The 20,411-nt window shown below is 40.9% G+C and overlaps 1 protein-coding gene across 1 annotated transcript; it reads right to left on the reverse strand.

Annotated features, from left to right (window-relative positions):
- Positions 1-8,762: 8,762 nt before the first annotated feature.
- On the reverse strand, positions 8,763-10,938 carry LOC125157356 (polyadenylate-binding protein 1-like 2). Its single transcript, XM_047843983.1, has one exon. The coding sequence runs from the start codon at positions 10,886-10,888 to the stop codon at positions 10,286-10,288; it is 603 nt and encodes a 200-aa protein (XP_047699939.1). The 5' UTR covers positions 10,889-10,938; the 3' UTR covers positions 8,763-10,285.
- Positions 10,939-20,411: the final 9,473 nt, after the last annotated feature.

Consider the following 20,411-nt stretch of genomic DNA (forward strand, 5'->3'; position numbering starts at 1 on the left):
TAATTTGAAAATATCTTCTCCCATTCTGTAGGTTGCCTTTTAGCTTTGTTGATTGTTTCCTTCAGTGTGCAGAAGCTTTTTATCTTGATGAAGTCCCAATAGTTTATTTTTGCTTTTGTTTCCCTTACCTTAAAAGACATGTCTAGTAAGAAGTTGCTGCAATCAAGATCAAAGAGGTTTCTGCCTGTGTTCTCCTCTAGGGTTTTGATGGTTCCATCTCACCTTTAAGTTTCATCCATTTTGAATTTATTTTTGTGCATGGTATAAGAAAGTGGACCAGTTTTATTCTTCTGCATGTCAGTGTCCATTTTCCTCAAAACCACAATGAGAGACCACCTCACACCTGTCAGAACGGTTAAAATTAATAACACAGGAAACGACAGATATTGGCAAGGTTGCAGAGAAAGAGGAAGTATCTTACACTATTGGTGGAAATGCAAATTGTTGCAGCCACTCTGGCAAACGGTATGGAGGTTATTCACAAAGTTAAAAATAGAACTATTCTATGTCCCAGAATTTGCACTGCTATGTATTTACCCAAAGGATATAAAAATACTGATTCAAAGGGGCACATGCACCCTGATGATTATAGCAGCATTATCAACAATAGCCAAATTATGTAAAGAGCCCAAAAGTCCATTGACCGATGAATAAGTAAATAAGATGTGGTGTGTGTGTGTGTGTGTGTGTGTGTGTGTAATGAGATATTACTCAGCCATCAAAAAGAATGATATCTTGCCATTTGAAATTACATGGATGGAGCTAGAGTGCATTATGCTAAGTGAAGTAAGTCAGTCAGAGAAAGAAAAATACCATATGATTTCACTTATGTGTGGAATTTAAGAAACAAAACAGATGAACATAAGGAAAGAAAGAAAAAAAGAGAGCGGAGAAAACCATAAGAGACTCTTAACTATAGAGAACAAATTGAGAGCAGCTGGAGGGGAGGTGAACATGGCATGGCTAAATGGGTGATGGGTATTAAGGAGGGCACTTGTGTTGAGCACTGGGTGTTATATTTAAGTGACAAATCACTAAATTCTACTGCTAAAACCAATGCTATACTATATCTTAACTAACGAGAATTTAGATAAAAAGTTGAAACAACAATAAAAAAAGGTGATGGAAATAAAGGAGTGTACTTACGTGTTGAGCACTGGGTGTTGTATGAAGTGGTAAATCACTATATTGTACAAATGAAACGAATATTACACTATGATAACTGGAATAAAAGTAAAACCATAAAGAGCAAAAATCAATCAATCTCTTTTAATTGCTTTTAAAAAAAGAAATAACAAGAAAACACAGCAGAAAAATAACTAAATGAAACACAGGTAAGCAATATGCCTGATAAAGAATTTAAACTAAAGATTATAAAGATACCAGGCTAGAGAAAACAGTGAAAGAACTCACTGAGACCTTCAATAAAGAGATAGAAAATATTAAAAAGAACCAAGTGGAGTTGAAGAGTACAATAAATTACATAATAAGAAACAACTAGAGGAAACCAACAGATTAAAAGATGCAGAAGAAGTAATAGCAATCTGGAAGATAGGGTAATAGAAAGCACAGAAGCAAAACAGCAAAAAGATAAAATAATTTTTTAAAAAAATGAGAATTGATTAAGATATTTCTTGGACTGCATCAAAAAAATTGCATTTAGGGGTAGAAGAAGAAGAAGAAGAAGAAGAGACAGAGAGAGACAGAGAGAAAACTTATTTGAAAAATAATGACTAGAAACTTTCCTAACCCTGGGAAGGAAATAGACATCCAAGTCCAAGAAATACAGAGAGTTCCAAACAAGTTGAACCTGAGGAGACCCACACCATGATACATAATAATTAAGATATCAAGTGTTAAAGAGAGAATCTTAAAAGTAGCAAGAGAGAAAAGTTACCTTCAAGGGAAAACCTATGAGGCTGTCAGCTAATTTTTTCAGCAGAAACTTTAAAGCCAGAAGGAAGTGGCCTGATATATTCGAAGTTTTAACTGAGGGTTGATGGAGGGGAGATGGGAGGGATGGGATAAATGGATGGTGGGCATTAAAGAAGCACTTGTTGCGATGAGCACTGTGTATTATATGTAAGTGAGGAATCACTAAATTCTACTCCTGAAACCAATACTCTTCTATATGTTAACTAACTTGAAACTAAATAAAAATAACCTGAAATTTACTGTGTAGTGGTCGGAATCAATAAATCCAACTTTTTGTGTCAAAAAAAGCCATAATACCTAAAAAAAAATTAAGTTTATTTATTTATTTTTAGAGAGAGTGAGAACACACAGAAAGGGTAGTGAGAGGGGTAGAGAGAGAATCCCAAGCAGGCTCCACAGTGTCAGTGAAGAGTCTGGTGTGGGGCTCAAACTCATGAAACACGAGATTATGACCTACCCCAAAATCAAGAATTGGACACTTACCTGACTGATCCACCCAGGCGCTCAGCCATAATACTTTTCTAATTTAAAAAAATGTTATTTGAATAAAAGAACATTTGAAAACAAATAAAAATCAAAGTGCTAATAGTAAAAAACCTACATAACTAAAATTTAAATAAAAATTTGGAAGAGAATAAAAAGAGAACAATTTGTAGAAATCTGAAAAATCCAAAAAAAAGTAAAACGTTTACAACCAAGAATACTCTACACTGAAAGTTTATCATTCAAATTTGAAAAAAATATAGTTTCCCAGACAAACAAAAGGTAAAGGATTTTATTATCACTCATTGAGCCTTATAAGAAATGTTAAAGGAAATTCTTTAAGTGGAAAAGAAATGGCCATAATTAGTCATAAGAAAATTATGAATAAAAAGATGTAAAATATGACAACATATATATAAAACATGGAGGAGGGAGTAAAAAGGGAAAAGGAAAGGAAAAAGAAGAAAGTTTTTTTTCTTTTTTTTCTTTTTAGAATGCGTTTAAAGTTAAACAACCATCAATTTAATATAGACTGCTATTTACTTAAGATGGTATATATGAAACCTATGGGAACCAGAAACCAAAAATCTATAATAGATGAAAATAAAAAGAAAGTCAAACATAACACTATAAAAATTCATCAGTCACAAATAGAGAGAGCAAGAGAAGAAAGGAGAAAAGAAGAACTACAGAAAACAACAAAATGGCAGTAAGTGCATACTTATCAATAATTACTTTAAATGTAAATGGCCAAAATGCTCCAATAAAAAGACATAGGGTGGTGGAATGGACAAGAATCGAGACCTGCCTATATGCTGCCTATAAGAGACTCATCTCAGACCTAAAGACACATTCATTTGGAAAATGAAGAGATGGAAAAACATTCACCATGCAAATGGAAGCCAAACAAAACAAAACAAAAAGCTGGGTAGCAATATTTATATCAGACAAAATAGACTTTAAAACAAAGACTGTAAGATGAGACAGAGAAGGGCATTATATAATGATAAAGAGATCAATCCAACAAGAGGATATAATTGTTATATGTGAACCCAACACTGGACTACCTAAATACATAAAGCAAATATTAACAGACATAAAGAAATCAATGATAATACAGTAGTAGGGGACATTAACACCCCACTTACACCAATGGATAAATCATCCAGACAGAAAATCAACAAGGAAACAGTGGCTTTGAATGACACATTAGACCAGATGGACATAACAGTTATACACAGAACATCCCATCCAAAAGAAATTGAATACTCATTCTTTTAAGTGCACATGTAATGTTCTCCAGAATAGATTACATATTAGGCCATAAAATAAATCTCAATGAATTTAAGAAGATAGAAATCATACAATGCATGATTTCCAATCCCAACATATGAAACTAGAAATACATTACAAGATAAAAACTGGAAAAAAAAACACAAAAATGTGGAGACTAAACAAAATGATGCTAAATAACCAATGGGCCAATGAAGCAATCAAAGAAGAAATTTAAAAAAATACATGGAAACAAAGAAAAATGAAAACACAATGGCCCAATATCTTTGGGACACATCAAAAGTAGTTCTAAGAGGGAAGTACAATACAGGCCTACCTCAAGAATCAAGAAAAAACTCAAATAAACAATCTAACTGTAAACCTAAATGAACTAGAACAAGAAGAAAAACAAAGTCTAAGGTGAGTAGAAGAAAGGAATTCATAAAGATCAGAGCAGAAATAAATGACATAGAATCTTAAAAAAACAATAGGAAAAAATCAATGAAACCAAGAATGAGTTCTTTAAAAAGTTAAATAAAATTAACAAACTCTTAGCCAGATTCATCAAGAATAAAGAGAAAGTACCCAAATAAATAAAGTCAGAAATGAAAGAGAAGTAACAACTGACATCACAGAAATACAAAGGTTTGTAAGAGAATACCATGAAAAAGTATATGCCAACAAACCAAACAATCCAGAAGAAATGGATGAATTCCAAGAAACATACAATCTTTCAAAACTGAACCAGGAAGAAATAGACAATCTAAATAGATCAATTAAAAGTAACAAAATTAAATTAGTAATAAACAATTGAATAAGTAAATAAATAAATTTCCAAGACCATGTGGATTGACAGGTAAATTCTACCAAACATCTAAAGAAGAGTAAATACCTATTCTCCTCAAACAATTCCAAAAAATTAGAAAAAGAAAGAAATGTTCCAAATTCATTCTATGAGACCATCTTTACGCTGATACCAAAACGAGACAAGACACACACAAAAATTATAGGCCAATATCCATGATGAACACAGTTGATGGGCAAAAATTCTCAATATTGGCAATCACATACAATACACTTAAAAGCTCATTCACCACAATCAGTGGGATTTATTCTGGGGATGAAAGAATTGTTCAATATTTGCAAATCAATCAACATCAAACACAACATCAACAAAGTAGAGGATAAAAATGCTATGATTATCTCAATAGATCTAGAAAAGGCATTTGACCAAATTCATCATACATTTATGATAAAAACTCTCAACAAAATGTAGTTAGAGGGAACATACCTCAACATAGTAAAGGCCATATATGAAAACCCACAGCTAAAATCATATTCAATGGTGAAAACTGAGATTCTCCTCTAAGATCAGGAATTTCCACTTTCACCACTTTTGTTCAAAACAGTATGGGAAATCCTAGCCACAGCGGTCAGACAGAAGAAGAAATAAGAAGTATCTATCTCGGTAAAGAGAAAGAAACTGTCACTATTTGAAGATAACATGATAATACACATAAAATATCCCAAAGACTCAACTGAAAAACTATTAGAAGTAATGAACAAATTCAGAAAGGTGGCAAGATACAAAATTGATACTCAGAAATTGGCACTGTTTCTATAAACAATGATAAATTAAAAGAGAAAAAAAACACCACCATTCACAATTGCACCAAAAATAATAAAATACCTAGGAATAAATTTAACCAAAGAGGATAAGAGCCATTGTACAAAAAGCTATAAAACACTGATAAAAGAAAAGATGACACTAACAAATGGAAAGATATTCCACAATCATGGATTGGAAGAATTAATATTGTGAAAATGGCCACATTACCCAGGGAAATCTAAAGATTCTATGTAATCCTTTTTTAAATACCAACAGAATTTTTCACAAAACTAGAACAAATAATACTAAAATTTGTATGGAACCACAAAAGACCCCAAATAGCCAAAGGAATCTTGAAAAAAGAAGAACAAAACTACCACAATACCAGATTTCGAGATATGCTACAAAACTGTAGTATAACCAAAACACAAAAATACTAACACAAAATAGATACATAGATCAATGGAGCAGAATGGAGACACCAGAAATAAACCCACACTTATGTGGTCAATTAATCTATGATAGAAGAGGCAAGAATATACAGTGGAGAAGACAGTCTCTTCAATAAATGATCCTGGGAAAATTGGAGAGCTACACATAAAATGAAACTGTACCACCTTCGAACACCATATACAAAAATAAACTCCAAATGGATTAGGGACTTAAATGTGAAACCTGAAACCATAAAAATCCTAGATGAGAGCATAGGCAGTAATTTCTCTGACTTCAGCCATAACTTTTTTCCTAGATAGGTCTCCTGAGGCAAGGGAAACAAAAGCAAAAAAATAAATAAATAAAGTATTGGGACTACATCAAAATAAAAAGCTTCTGTGCAGCAAAGGAACCAATCAACAAAACTAAAAAGCAGCCTATGGAATGGGAGAAGATATTTGCAAATGACATAACCAATAAAGGGTTAGTTTCCAAATATATGAAGAACTAATACAATTAAACACCATAAAACCAAAGAATCTAATTTAAAATGGGCAGAAGACATGAATAACATTTCTCCAAAGAAGACATACATGGCCAGTTGACAGATGAAAAGATGCTCAACATCACTCATTAGGGAAATGCAAATCACAACTACAATGAAAAATCACCTCACACCTGTCAGAATGGCTAAAATCAACAACACAAGAAACTACAGGTGTTAGCAAGGATGTGGAGAAAAAGGAACCTTTGTTCATAGTTGATAGTAATGCAAACAAGTGTAGCCACTGTGAAAAACAGTATGGAGGTTCCTCAAAAAGTTAAAAATAGAACTACCCTATGAACCAGGAATTGCACCACTGGGTATTTACCCAAGAGTACAAAAACACTAATTCAAAGGGATATTATTTACAATAGCCAATATATGGAGGCAGCCCAAATGTCCATCAATTGATGACTAGATAAAGAAGATGTGGGGTGTGTATGTGTGTGTGTGTGTCTGTGTATGTGTGTATACATACCATAGAATATTATTCAGCCATAAAAAGAATGAAATCTTGCAATTTGCAATGACATGCATGAAGCTAGAGAGTATAATGCTAAGTGTACTAAGTCAACCAGAGAAAGACAAATATCATATGATCTCTCTCATATGTGGAATTTAAGAAACAAAACAACTAACTAAAGGGAAAAAAAAGAGAGAGAGACAAACCAAGAAACAGACTCTGAACTACAGAGAACAAACTGATGGTTACAAGAGGGGAGGTAGGTGGGGGAATCGTGAAATAAGTGGTGGGGATTAAGAAGGAACTTGTAGTGATGAGCACCAGGTATTGTATGGAAGTGTTTTGAATCACTATATTGTACACTTGAAACTAATATAACACTGTATGTTAACTAACTGTATTTAAAATGAAAATTTTAAAAATAAAATGCTTATGAATGGATAATTTGTAAAGGTATATAAAATATGCCTCAACTTCTTCTTACATATATTTTAATGTGCTTAATCTTATGTTTTAAAAATGCACTTGTAAAATGAAGTAATAAAAGAAAAAATGTGCAATTGATTTCAAGATTACAAAAGTTAAAGCAAAACTTTTTGACCAATTTAAGAAGCTTGGGAGAGATATGTGCTCTCTTTTACAATAATGGTTAATATAAACATTAAGGGAAAAACATCTGGCAAAAAACAACAAAAACATTTGACATGTCCATATCTATCATTCTGAAATTCCTATAGTAGGAATAGAAAGCAATAAAATGTTCCAAGATATTCAAGTGCAAGTCAGAACCATTAAAAAAAATTTTTTTAATGTTTGTTTTTGAGAGAGAGAGAGAGAGAGAGAGCATGAATTGGGTAGGGGCAGAGAGAGAGGAAGACACGGAATCTGAAGCAGGCTCCAGGCTCTCAGCTGTCAGCACAGAGCCCGACACGGGGCTCGAACCCACGAACTGTGAGATCATGACCTAAGCTGAAGGCAGACGCTTAACCAACTGAGCTACCCAGGTGCCCCAGAACCATTTTAAACATACCCCAAGGAAGACTGGTTATAGAAATTATAGCTCATCCCTATGATGAAATATTACATTAACAACAGAATTAAGAGAATATTTAACGATTTAGAAATATTGTCCCAGAAAACTGTTATAATGAAAATACCCTCCAATGGAAAAGTGCATATTGTATTATAAAGGTGTGTAGATTTCTATTTATTAAGAATCTATGTTGTCAAGTAGTGGTATTAGGAATGGTATTTGAATTTTTACTTTATTATGTTACATTAACATTTTTGAAAAAATATTTTCTATTATAATCATGTACAATTTGTATTAAAATGTTTAACATAAATAAAAACAAATGCTACTGTTTCCCTGATAAAATATTGGGGAAATACAGAAATGATTGCAATACCAAGAGCAGAAAAAATACAGATATCTAGGTCCTGTTATAATACTGGTTCACCTTACAAGGTCAGCCCATATCCTTTGACAATTCAGTGTTTCTTTCAGCAACGTTTTTATTTTCAGGAAAATATCTGGAATGTTAGCAAAACTTGTGCACTGTGATGAATTTGGCAACTTGGAATAAAGAAAAACGAGTACCAATCTAGATGTTCAAACATTATGAAGTATTAAAAATGTATGTACACACATGCACACCAACACAGACATACAGACGTGGATATAAATGTAGGTATGCCTAATGTATCTATTCATCTACTGAGGCATTGATTCAGTGGAATATTAAGAGGCAGATAAAATCTTTTTAAATGTTTTATTTTAAGTTTATTTGTTTATTTTGAGAAGGAGAAGAGAGTGAGGAGGAGGGGCAGAGAGAGAGAGAGAGATTCCCAGGCAGGCTCTGCTCTGTCAGCACAGCGCCAGATGTGGGGCTCAAACTCACGAACTGTTAGAACATGACCTAAGCCGAAATCAAGAGCCAGAAGCTTAACTGACTGAGCCACCCAGGAGCCCCGAGGAAATATTTTTAAGTAACTTTAATGACATGAATTGAAATTAAGAGGTGTGCGTATAAACATACACACACACACACACACACACACACACACACACACACTCTTGTGTGAAAAAGCATATATAAAAACCGTATATACATTCTTATATACATATATGACATAAATGCAAAAAACTACTAAAGAGGTACAGGCAAAAATGTTTCAGGTAGTTCTGGAGATGATTACAGACATATAGTTGAAATTTCTCAGGAAGATATGGATGGTCATTAAGATTCATTATGGGAACATTAATTTTCTTCTGTCGCCTGCAGTTTAATTTTTTCCTGCAATAAAGCCGAATGATGTTTCTGGCAATGGGCAAAAGGGCAGTAAGTGGGCACAAGGAAAAGAGGGTGATAAAGAGCATTTAAATCCAGCAAAATAACCTAAAACAGTGAAATACCATTTGCAGCCCATCAAGCTGGCCAAAACGCACACACTCCAGCACACACACACATCAATTACAGTGACTAGGAGACTATGCAGGGGGAATGGACATACTGTTTTTACTAGCTGTGCTGGCTGGCATGAATGCAAATCAGTGTAATGCTTATGAAGGGGCCATTTGGCAACACACAGGAAAAGTCTCTAAAATATCCTGCAAGGATATTTTATTGTGGATCCTGCACGTCCACAATTAAGAAGACCATCCGGTATGCTAGCGAAGATTTGGCTTGACAAGGAAGGATTCATTCGTCAGAGTATGCAGTGTTGGGTTTAAACACAAGGAAAGAACTAGGCACCACCTGAATGTCCAACAATGCGGAAATGATTACAGAAGAGTTAAAGATCCATGGATACACTCTGCAGGCACTGAAGACGACATTTAGGAAGCCTGTTGAATAACATGGAAAGAAGTTCAATGGGTTGTGTTTTGTTTGGCTTTAGTTTCTGAAGAAGCAGATTAAGAAACACCACACACGCGAACCATTCTATAACAGTGTGTTAAAAGGGAAGGTGGGGGTGGGGACTGAGGAAGAGAGGGAGGGAGAAAGAGGGAGAGAGGAGAGCCTGGAAAAACAGCACACGAAAAAGTGGTTGCCTCTGGGTAGTAGAATCATGGGGAACAATTACTCTCTGGGTTTTCCCTCATCTGATTTCCTTCTCCTTTCTGATGTTTCTACCATGAAATTGTATCACCTGTGTAGTGAAGGAAGCGAGAATGAAGTGCTTTTTAAACCAAAGCACAAGGAGAAAAGGCAGCCTATAATCTATCAAGTGGCACAGATTAGCAAGATTATTCACAACGCCCTTGGTGGGTGTGGGGGGAAGGGAGAGGTGGGGAAGACAGAAGGAAGAGGAAGGAGGGAAGAAGAGGAGGAGGAGGGGATGAAAGGAAAGAGGAAGAGAGGGGGGAAGAGGAGAGAGAGAGAGAGAGAGAGAGAGAGAGAGAGAGAGAGAGGAGAGAGAGAGAGACCTGCACTCCCAGTACAATACAATACACTGCTGGTGGGTTAGGGGGCAAAGAGGGGAGTTGTAAACCGGGTGGGAGCCAAGATTTGGCTCTGCTGGCTGACTGGCTCCTGGCATGTCTTCATCGCAAGGTGGCTTCCTCATCGGTGTCTTCCTCGAAATCCTTGACGTCAGCACTGGTGGACTGCCTGGCCCAGGCTCCCCTTTCGGCTTCTCGTTCTTTATGCGACTTGAATCTCCCAACGAAAATTTTGCGGTAGTTCAGGAACATGCCATTCATCGCATCAATGGCCCGCTCTGCGGACTCCTGCTTCTGGAAGTGCACAAACCCGTAGCCCTTGGGCCCCTTTTCGTCGCAGGCCACTTTGCAGGAGAGGATGTTGCCAAACGCCGAGAAGATGTTGTACAGCGCCTTGTTGTCGATGGTCTTGCCCAGGTTCTTGATGAAGACGTTGCCCACCCCACTCTTGCGGAGCGAGGGGTCCCGCTGGGACCACATGATGCGCACGGGCCTGCCCTTGATGACATCAAAGTTCAGGGTTTCCAGGGCCCGCTTGGCGTCCACCGGTTGCTGGTAGTTGACGTACGCGTAGCCCAACGAGCGGCGGGTGATCTTGTCCCTGCAAATGCGGATGGAAAGGATGGGCCCGGCCGGGCTGAACTTCTCGTAGAGCATTGCTTCTGTCACTTCAGGGTGCAGGTCGCCCACGTACAGCGAGGCCATAGGAAAGTCTGGGTTCCCCTCGGAGACCCTGCTGGTCCCCGCATCTGCATCTGCATCCGCGGCTGCAGCCGCCGCCGCCGCCGCCGCCGCCGCGTCCGCCGCCGCGTCCCCCTCCGCGTCCGCCTCCCCCAAGGAGGGCGCCGCAGCCTCCGCTGCTGCTGCTGCTGCTGCTGCTGCAGTGGCGGCGGCGGCGGCGGCGGCGGCGCAGGCAGCTTCAGCCGCGCTAGCCTCCACAACCACTGCCGCCAGGGCAGCCCCCGCCTCCTTCCCCTCTGCCAGGGCGGCCGCCACCTCCCCCCGGGTGCCCTCCGCCACTGCCTCCTCTACTGAGGCTTCGGCCTCCACCTCAGCCTCCACCTCTGCTTCCGCCTCCGCTACGGAGGCCTCCGCCACAGCCTCCGCCACGGTCGCCGCCGCAGCCTCCGCCGCCGCCGCAGCCGCTGCCGCCGCCGCCGCCGCCACTTTCGCCGCTGTCGCCACGGTCGCCGGTGCCTCCAGGCCGCTGCCGCGACCTCCCTTCCCGCGAGCTGGGGGGTAGAGAGGCGCGAAAGGACAGGAGGGCGGGTGGCGCGAGCGGGAGCTGGGGCCGGGGACCCGGGGCCAGTCCGAGTCACTTGGGATAGCAAGCGCTGCCAGGAGCGCACCGGTGCGAGTCACCGCAGCCTGCAGCCTGCTCCTGCCGCCGCCTCTCGGTCGTGGGCTAGCGTGCGGGGCGCGGGCGGGCAAGGCGGCGTGTGGTGGGGGGCGGGGGGGTGTTGGCGTCTGTGGTCCGGGCAGCCGGGAAGGCTTCTGTCTCTTTGGTTCCCCCTGTGGCTGCTGCGGGGCTGTGGGGCCGCGGGCGGTGGGAGGGGGCGGGGATGGGAGCGGGAGCCTGAGGCTTGGGGTGGGGGCGGGGAGAGTCTTCAGTCTGTCAGGTTCCTGGATATTTATGAAGGGGAAGCCAGGGAAAGGGCTCCACTGTGGACTGGGAAATACGGTTTAGATTTAGAGGGTTGGTTTTGTTTTATCTCCCCCCCCCCCCCCCACCCCCCATAGAACATCTAAATGATTAAATCAAGTGCCTTGCAAGAACGGGTGGGTGGCATTGAGAATACACTTGCCCGGCCTAAACAAAGCCGAGAAAAATGGTTTTCTCACATTCAAGGGTTCGCCCCACTTCACCTCATACACACTTTGCAACATCGCTGCCACCAAGGAAACAACACCTATTCTGAGCAGGACCTGGGGCCAGTGGGGCAAGCTCCCCCTGCAGCCTGCTGACCCATTTTCTCAGAGATCCCTCCCCCTTTTCCAGCTCTTTCCCTCGTCTGCAACACTTGCAAAAGAGGGAATAAAGAACACAAGGACATGTATTCATTCATTGATAATGCCATGCCACAAATATTTATGGAGCTTGTGCTGGTCCCTAGGGATACAAGGGTCTGGCAAGCAGGACACATAAGCTGGTTTGGGGCTTGTCCTTGGTAATGGACAGTCTGGGTGGGAAACCCTGTCCCTGCTCCAGATTACAGGAGAACTAGGGACATGGGGTGCTTCCACACATCCCCTCCCCAGTTCCTCCACACACCCAGCCTCAATACGTGCGGCCTGACAGTGGGGGAGTCGAGAACACCCTGTCCTTAGTGCTGTCCTCAATGATACCCTGGGCTGGGGACAGGGCCTGGTCCAGAGCCAAGCACTTGTTCATTCTTGGCTCTGCCTTCGAGGTGCTAAGGTTACTAACATGAATCAAGAAATGCACATCCATGTTCAAAACAAAACCAAAACCCAAAATCTCTAGAATGAGGTGCCTGGTGCCACTTCATCAGGTAATATTTGTGAAAGCCTTATCAAGTACTTGGCACTGGGAACTAAGGGACAGGCCATGTGATAAGTGAGCAGTGAGTGTTGATATATTGGAGGCGTGGGGTGGGGTGAGAAAAGGTGAGCTGTGTGTGTTGTGGGAACAGAGAGGCCACAGGGGGCCAAATGCTGAGGGGATAGACAAGTGAGCAACCATGAGAGTAGAGTATAACAGAAGCTAGGGTCCCACTTGCTCCAGAAAGGAGGACCCTGCCACTAACTCTTCCTGGTAGGAGTCAAGTGAGGCTGCACAGAAGATGAAACCCCCAGTGTGAACCAATGTCGAGACAGGAAGGAAGACATTCCAAACAGAGGGATCTGATTGTGCACAAGGCCCTGTGGCATGCTAGCACACACAAAGGCACTTCTGGTCATGCCTAATAATCTGGTGTGGGCAGAGCTCATGGTCTCCGAGAGCATATGGCAGAAGATGGAGCTAGAAGGTGTGGAGCCCTGAAAAGCAAGCTAAGGTGCTTGGACTCCGCACCCAAGTCCATGGGCACCACTCAGCACGTTCAAGGAGGCAATCAGTGGGTGTGATTGAATCCTCAGAGTACAAAATAAATATCAATATAGAAATCAGTTAAGAGAGTAGATCTTAAAAGTTTTCATTACCAGAAAAAAATGTGTAACTGTGAGGTGACAGATGTTAACTAAACTTATTGTTCATATCTCTATCTATCTATCTATCATCTAATTATTGTGTTGTACACCTTAACCTCATACAACGCTATATGTCAATTATAGCTCAATAAAGCTGGACAAAAACAACCCATCAATGCACATATAAGTGTGCATGTGCCTTCCCCTACACACAACCAAGACAGAGATGAGAGAACAAAAAGAAGACAGTCAGATGTGACCAGTTCCAGAAGAGATAGAACAACCATTCTCTCTGTCTCCCCTTTCCCCCATAAATAGGAGTTTCTCACTTACTGTGAGCCAGGCATTGAACTGTGTGGGCTTTGGGGTCAGATATAAAAACGATTCAGTCACAGTGCCTTCCCTCAGGACATCTCACTCCACTAAAGCTCAGGCTGCCCATACAAATAACAGAATGCCAGCGGAGGGCTATAGGTGCCGCTATGTGATTGGACTATGGTGGCCATGGGATTTCATCTGCCCAGCACATATTGTCTCCTCCCCCTCATTCCTGCCCATCCACATTCTTTGGGTAAATAAAGCCGTTTTCTGTGGTGGCAGCGTTAGCTGGACCTAGGCAGTTGCACATGACAGAACAACCCTGAGCCTTCGGAACTGACTGAGTCACTGTGGGGTGTGAGGCAGTGCGAACTTTCCCAGTGCTGGCAAGAAATCATCCCAAGGTGGCTGAGAAGCAGACACACAGACATATACCTTGCCAGCTTGCAAAATCCAGCCCATCGCCCCTAGACAAGGCTAGTGCGAACAAAGGAAAAGAACAGAGGCGTAGGAAAAACACGCTGTACAGCCGATGTTTGACCAAGGTGATCACTGTCACTGCTGTTAAGAGCCATCTCTTGGAGGTCTAGGTTGCTTGTAGGCAGGAGGCAGATGAGCTGTGCCTCACCATTCCAGGTGGCCATCCAAGAGGGGCCCGAGGAGGCAGAGGCCAAGTGGGGAAGCCATGATTGCTGGGGGGTAGGGGATATGCAGGTGACAAGAACAACTTCTCCACCCGTTGTTAGGAGACAGAAATGTCAAGTGGGACCAACTGAAGGACCAGGGCTCCACAATATCTCTTCCTCTAGCTTTGATTACAGTTTGGCCCACAGAGCCAACAGAAATCAGTAAGAAAGCAGGACAAAGAGGTTTGAAGAAGTCATGCTATGTCCAGCAAATCCCCAAGCCTGTCAAACCTGAAGACAATCCCTAGACCCCTGAGCCTCCAGCAACAGGAACGGGACTAGAAGGGAAGAAGGTGCAAGACTATTCCCTGAGACATGCCAACATTTAGAAGTTCAGTTGAGGATGATAAGCCAGGGGAAGAGTTTGAGAAGGACTGGGTGGTAAAAGGGCTGGCCCCAAACCTGACTTGCATGGTCCAGCCTCAGTGTCCTCACTCAGGTCCTGTTTTCACTGCACGTGCATGGGGGTTGGTTTAAAGAGGCACAGCAAAGACTTTGTGTGCTAGGGTTTAGCTTCTCTTTCTGTTTATTTCTCAATAGAGCTTTAAAAGCAGATAGGTTCAGATACAGAGACATTTCAAGAGTGTTTGGAGCCGGCACTGGTCTTCCATTTCATATGGCTCACTTCCTTCTTCCTATCAGGAGGAAGAAATAGAAAGGGGTGGGGATGCAGTTCAGAGAGCAGGGGAAAAGAGTAGAAAAGAACGGAAGAAGGTAGGGGATGGGGGTACCAATGGGGAGAGGGACAGATCAACTCCACGTACAAAAATGAATAAAAAGACCAAAAACAGTGATCTACATAAAGAAGTCTCTTCCCATGAATTTCTCATTGGCATAGCTATAGGAAGGATGCCCAGGGAAAAGACAATGAACACATAACTGTATTTTGGGGTAGGGAAATTGTTTCTGTCAATTCACACTGCCCCCGAAATTCCTACAAATGAAAATAATTATGAGACACAGGCCAACAAAAAAGCAGCCTTAGGCTTTTATTTATGAAGAATTGGAAAGTGTTTGGATGTGCCCTTGTTATTTAGCAAATCATAACAATGATTATTATATTGTCTTGAATAAATACAACACATTTAGCAAACGGTCTTTGGATCCTTATAAAGTGAAATGTTAAGGAAGACAGATGTGTGGGGCAGGGATGGAGTAGGAATCCGGCCTATAGAAATAAGAGTCCCAGGACATCAGGACATACGCAGAAGCACGTTTATCACAGAAAGGCTCACATTGGGCAAACTAGAACACAAAGCAAGCACTCGTCATTTGGGAAATGACTGAAGACATTTCAGTGTAGCCAGTCCATGGACTATTACGCATGGATTATTAAGCAAGCATGAATTATGTCCATATGGGTTGATTTACGGGGACCTCCAAAATATGCTATTATTAAGTGAGAAAAAGTAAATTGCAGAGAAGGAAACAGTACCTGGTCCCATTTGTGTATGTGGCGGAGGGCGGGGGGAGGTGGGAAGATATGAGGTTGTGATCTCATACTTATCCATCTGCCTATTTGACATCTCCACCTGGATGTCCCATAGACATTTCATCCTTAAATGCCAAAAATGGAACTCCTGAACTTCTCTCACCTCCCAATTCCTACTCTGCCTAACTTTGCTCCTTCCACGAATAGCACAGCCACCCATCCAGGTATTCAAGTGAAACAAAAATGAAGAGGCACCCCTATTTCCTTCCTCTCCCACATCTTCCTCTGGTCACTCTCCCATCTTTCAGCAATTCGTATCACCTCTACTTCCAAACACCACTTGAACCTCTCCAAATCAACTGGAGTCCACCATTACCTCTGTCACGGGCTCTGACATAGCCTCCTAACTGGTCGCCTGCTTCCACCAAACTGCCTTCTCCATTCAGTAGCCGGACTGATCTTTCTGAAAAATAAATGGCTTTTCTTGCCTCCGCTACTCAAAACCCCAGAATGTCTTCCCATTTCACTTTGACTAAAGCACAACCTCCTCAATGTGGCTTAAATATAATGAGCTGCATGACTCAGCCCTTGCCACCCTCCCCATTCTCACTTTTCTATATCCTGATCATTGTGGGACTTCTCAGAATACTCTTGACTGTCTACTCCAGGATCCAAGCTTGATTCTTTTTGGGGGCTTCTGGCTACCTCAATCTGTCTTTCTCTATACTTTTGAAATCATGAACAGGTTTTTAACATACAGAAAGTTACAGCGGGTCACAGAACGCTCATCCAAACACACGTCACTTAGGATGAAAAAACAAACAAACAAACAAACAAACAAACAAACAACAACAACAAAAACCCAAAACATAGCTGCCATCCCCTTTGGAACCCTACCCAACCGCATTCCCCTCTGTCCCCCGGCCCACCTCCCTCAACCTCAATAGGGCACATGCCTAAGTCACTTCGGGGTGTAACTAAAGGCAAGAGACAAGCAAGTCTTCAGTTTCTTCCTCTTGTTTCTTTTTCTCTCCTCTTACCCCTCACTCTTTCCCTGAGGTCGAGCATTTCTTTGATGACCCTTTGCTCCTTGTCCCTCAGAAGCAGACAAGGTCTGCAAAAAGGGAACATAATTGGTGATATATTTGGGCTCAGGATGGTCATGAGAAATGAAGAAGCCTATACTCCCACCAGTTATTGTATAGGCCTAAATTCCTGGGCCTAGATTCCTCAAAGAAGATGGGCCTTGGAGTCAAATGGACTTGTAGGCAGAATCCCAGAGCAAAACACTTAACCACTTGGAACCTCAGTATGTGCTCTGAGTTTGAATTTCAGAAACTCTAATTCAGGTTATTAGGAAATTTCCTTTATAACAAGTAGTTTTGCCCCAGCCCCACTTAGAAGCCAAGAACAAGGGGTCTCTTGACTGATGATTTTTATATAGTGTTTCAGGCATTTTTGTCCCTGGGAATCAATTCTCCTTCCAAAGTATGCTGACAATTTTAACTAATGCCCTTCATTGTCATGATCTTAGGCAGTTTACAGACATGGTTTTACAAAAATATACCTATAGATATGCCCCAGGCCATGACTTCCTAGCTGTGCTTACCTTGTTCAAGTTCCTTTACCTTTTTCGTTTGTTTCCTTAGCTTTGGCGTCTTCATCCATACAAGGGGATAGTTATAAGGATGAAAAGTGATAATATACGGACAATGTTTTTCACAGTGCCTGGCATGCATTCAGTGCCCAACACAAGAGATTCCTTATTAATGTCACTTCCTTCCATCTTGAGGATATCCTTGTTTAGCTCGTTTTTGAAGGCCCAGTGTCTTTCCTTTCTGATGTCCAAGGAAGCCTGGCCTTTTCTCTCTAACCAGGAGCAAAGTGTCAGTTCAGAGCGAGTCTGATCCTCTGAGTGACAGTCCAGCTTAGAGCTGGATTTTACTCTACGCAACTGCCTGATTTGCCAGCCTGAGCTCACTTTTCTTATACCCTCATTCAGTTACCCTGGGCTTAGAAACTTTCTACAATCCATCTATTTACTCTTCCTGAGCTCCAAGGACTTCACGAGTCAACGCATGAAAGCATGCCATTTTTCTGTCGTCAAGAACACCACCCAGAAGATTTGATAATACTATCTCAGCAATATAGGGCATTGAGTCATGAGTGAAGTTTCCCTCCACTGCTATGCATCCCTTCAAGCACCCTTTTGGGGGACATTTTGAACATAAATTACTGTAAGATAATACATTCCTCCAAGTGCTGTAGGATACTGAATGTATTTTGATGTCTCCGTGACATCTCTGGAACACTGCTTTCAACATTCACAATTATGCTGCGACACATTTATGGGTTATGGACGTGTGAGTGGCTGATTCTCAGTACTATGAGTTGTTGAGCAATTTAAGTTCCCAATCTGTATAATAAATGTAAAATGAAATCTCCTTCCATATGGTAAAGTCTTGCTAAGGTCATGACAGCTAACCATGGGATTTTCTCCCAAACATACACACCATCTTTTAAAAACCATCTTTAAATAAAAAAGGAAAAAAAGGGGCACCTGTGTGGCTCAGTTGGTTAAACATCTGACTCTTGAATTTGGCTCAGGTCATGATCTCATGGTTTGTGAGATCGAGCCCTGCGTTGGACTCTGTGTTGACAACCTGGAGCCTGCTTGGGGTCTCTCTCTCTCTCTCTCTCTCTCTCTCTCTCTCTCTCTCTCTCTCTCCCTACCCTGATCTCCAAATGAATACATAAATAAATACATAAATACATAAGGAAAAGAAAAAGAAAGAATGAAAAATGAAAGAAAAATGGAAAAAAAAGAAATGAAAGGAAATCATGCACATGATAAATAAAATAGTGATGGCCAGAAAGTACAAAAGAGCTTATGATGAAAGCAAAGGTTGGAGACCCCATCACTTCTCAACCCCTTGTTGTGCTTTCTAGGGTAGACCATTTTAACAATCCCTGTTTCCATTGTTCTGGAAGTTACCTTCTTACAATCTAGATAAAGTGCTTAATCTGCTATTTCAGTAATTCATCAACTTCAGACATCATCAAGTGACCACATTCTGCTTACAGAGGAGAATTTAACTCATGGTGTCTTCAGTCTGCCCTCACTCTCTCTTGGTTTTTATACCTTCTTTTGATTTTTGTTTCCTCTATTGGTGACTCTAGTTAACTTTAAATAATATCTGTAACCCTCAGATTTTTGCATATACCTTAGTCAGTTTACCTTGATTTTCTATAAAATGAGTATATTGCCATGCTTATCCTTCCCTTCCCTCAACTTCTTTTCCTCCTTTATAGCTTCTCTTCTAATCAGACTCATAATCATTTACATCCACTTCTGGAAACCTAATCAAGTCTTTTCTGCTTTGAAAAAGCAAGACAGCCTTTTACCTTTCAATGAATCTCCAATAATGTTGACCACAGAGCCACATTTCTTCACTGAGTGCAGGCTGGGCCACTAGAAGGAGATTAATCCTAGTATCAAGTTCAAATCCTCCCTTTTACCTTATTCTGTTAATTTCTAAAAGGTATGCTGCATTTGAGTTTGATTTATAGTTGACTTATGCATCAAACTCCCTCCTTCTCCTGCTTTCTCTTTCTCTCTCTCTCTTTCTCTTTCTCTTTCTTTCTCTTTCTCTTTCTCTTTCTCTTTGTCTCTGTCTCTCTCTGTCTCTGTCTCTGTCTCTCTGTCTCTCTGTCTCTCTGTCTCTCTCTGTCTCTCTCTCTCTCTCTCACACACACACACACACACACACACACACACACACACACACACTAAATGGCTGCCAGGCAATTGATCATTAAACAATTTAATCTTATAACAACTTATGACATGGGTGTTATTATAATCTTCATTTTACACCTGGGAAAACTTTGGTAGCAAGTATTTAAATAACCTGCCAAGGTCTCACAGCATGTAAGGGACAGAGTCTGGGATTTGATTCAAAGAAAGACAGTCTCATTCCAGAATTGCTACTGGTGACCACTGTGTTATTCTTCACTACATGTCTTCCTTTTGGTTTATCAGAACCACAAATATACCCAAAAACAGCATATATATACACAAATATGCTGTTAAAACAGGTGGAACAGTTTATATATGAATAGCGGTTGGCAATTCATCCGCTTCCAGAAACAACCTCCACCAATCCCAGACTCTGGGGTTACACAAAACAATATTGTCTGTTTTTGTTTTTTCTCTTTACATTTCTCTCAAGCTCATAAAAATCTATAAAACTAGGCTCATACAAATGTATAGAAACAGGTTGACATTTTCCAGAGTAGTTTTCTTTTTCTTATTTCCTTTTTTTTTTTTTTTTTTTTGGTCAAAGTGGCATCATACATTTCACAATTTTCTGCAACTTTCTACGTTCACAGAACAGGTTAGCACATGTAGATCAAGTTAATTCTATTGTATTAAAGTCTGCATTAATGACAAACAAATTTATGCAGCAATGCCCTGATCATTCCATGTTTTATTTTTGCAGACAGATGTCATTTTTACCTTTGCTCCCTTTTCTGTGATGTGCCTTAATTTTTCTCAGCCTGCTTTTAAGAATTTCTCTTTATTTTTATTTTCAAGGCAATTGTTTCTGGTGGGTCTTAAATTCAAAGACCATCTTGGAGC

The sequence above is a fragment of the Prionailurus viverrinus genome, chromosome X (assembly GCF_022837055.1).
Source record: "Prionailurus viverrinus isolate Anna chromosome X, UM_Priviv_1.0, whole genome shotgun sequence".
NCBI lineage: Eukaryota > Metazoa > Chordata > Mammalia > Carnivora > Felidae > Prionailurus > Prionailurus viverrinus.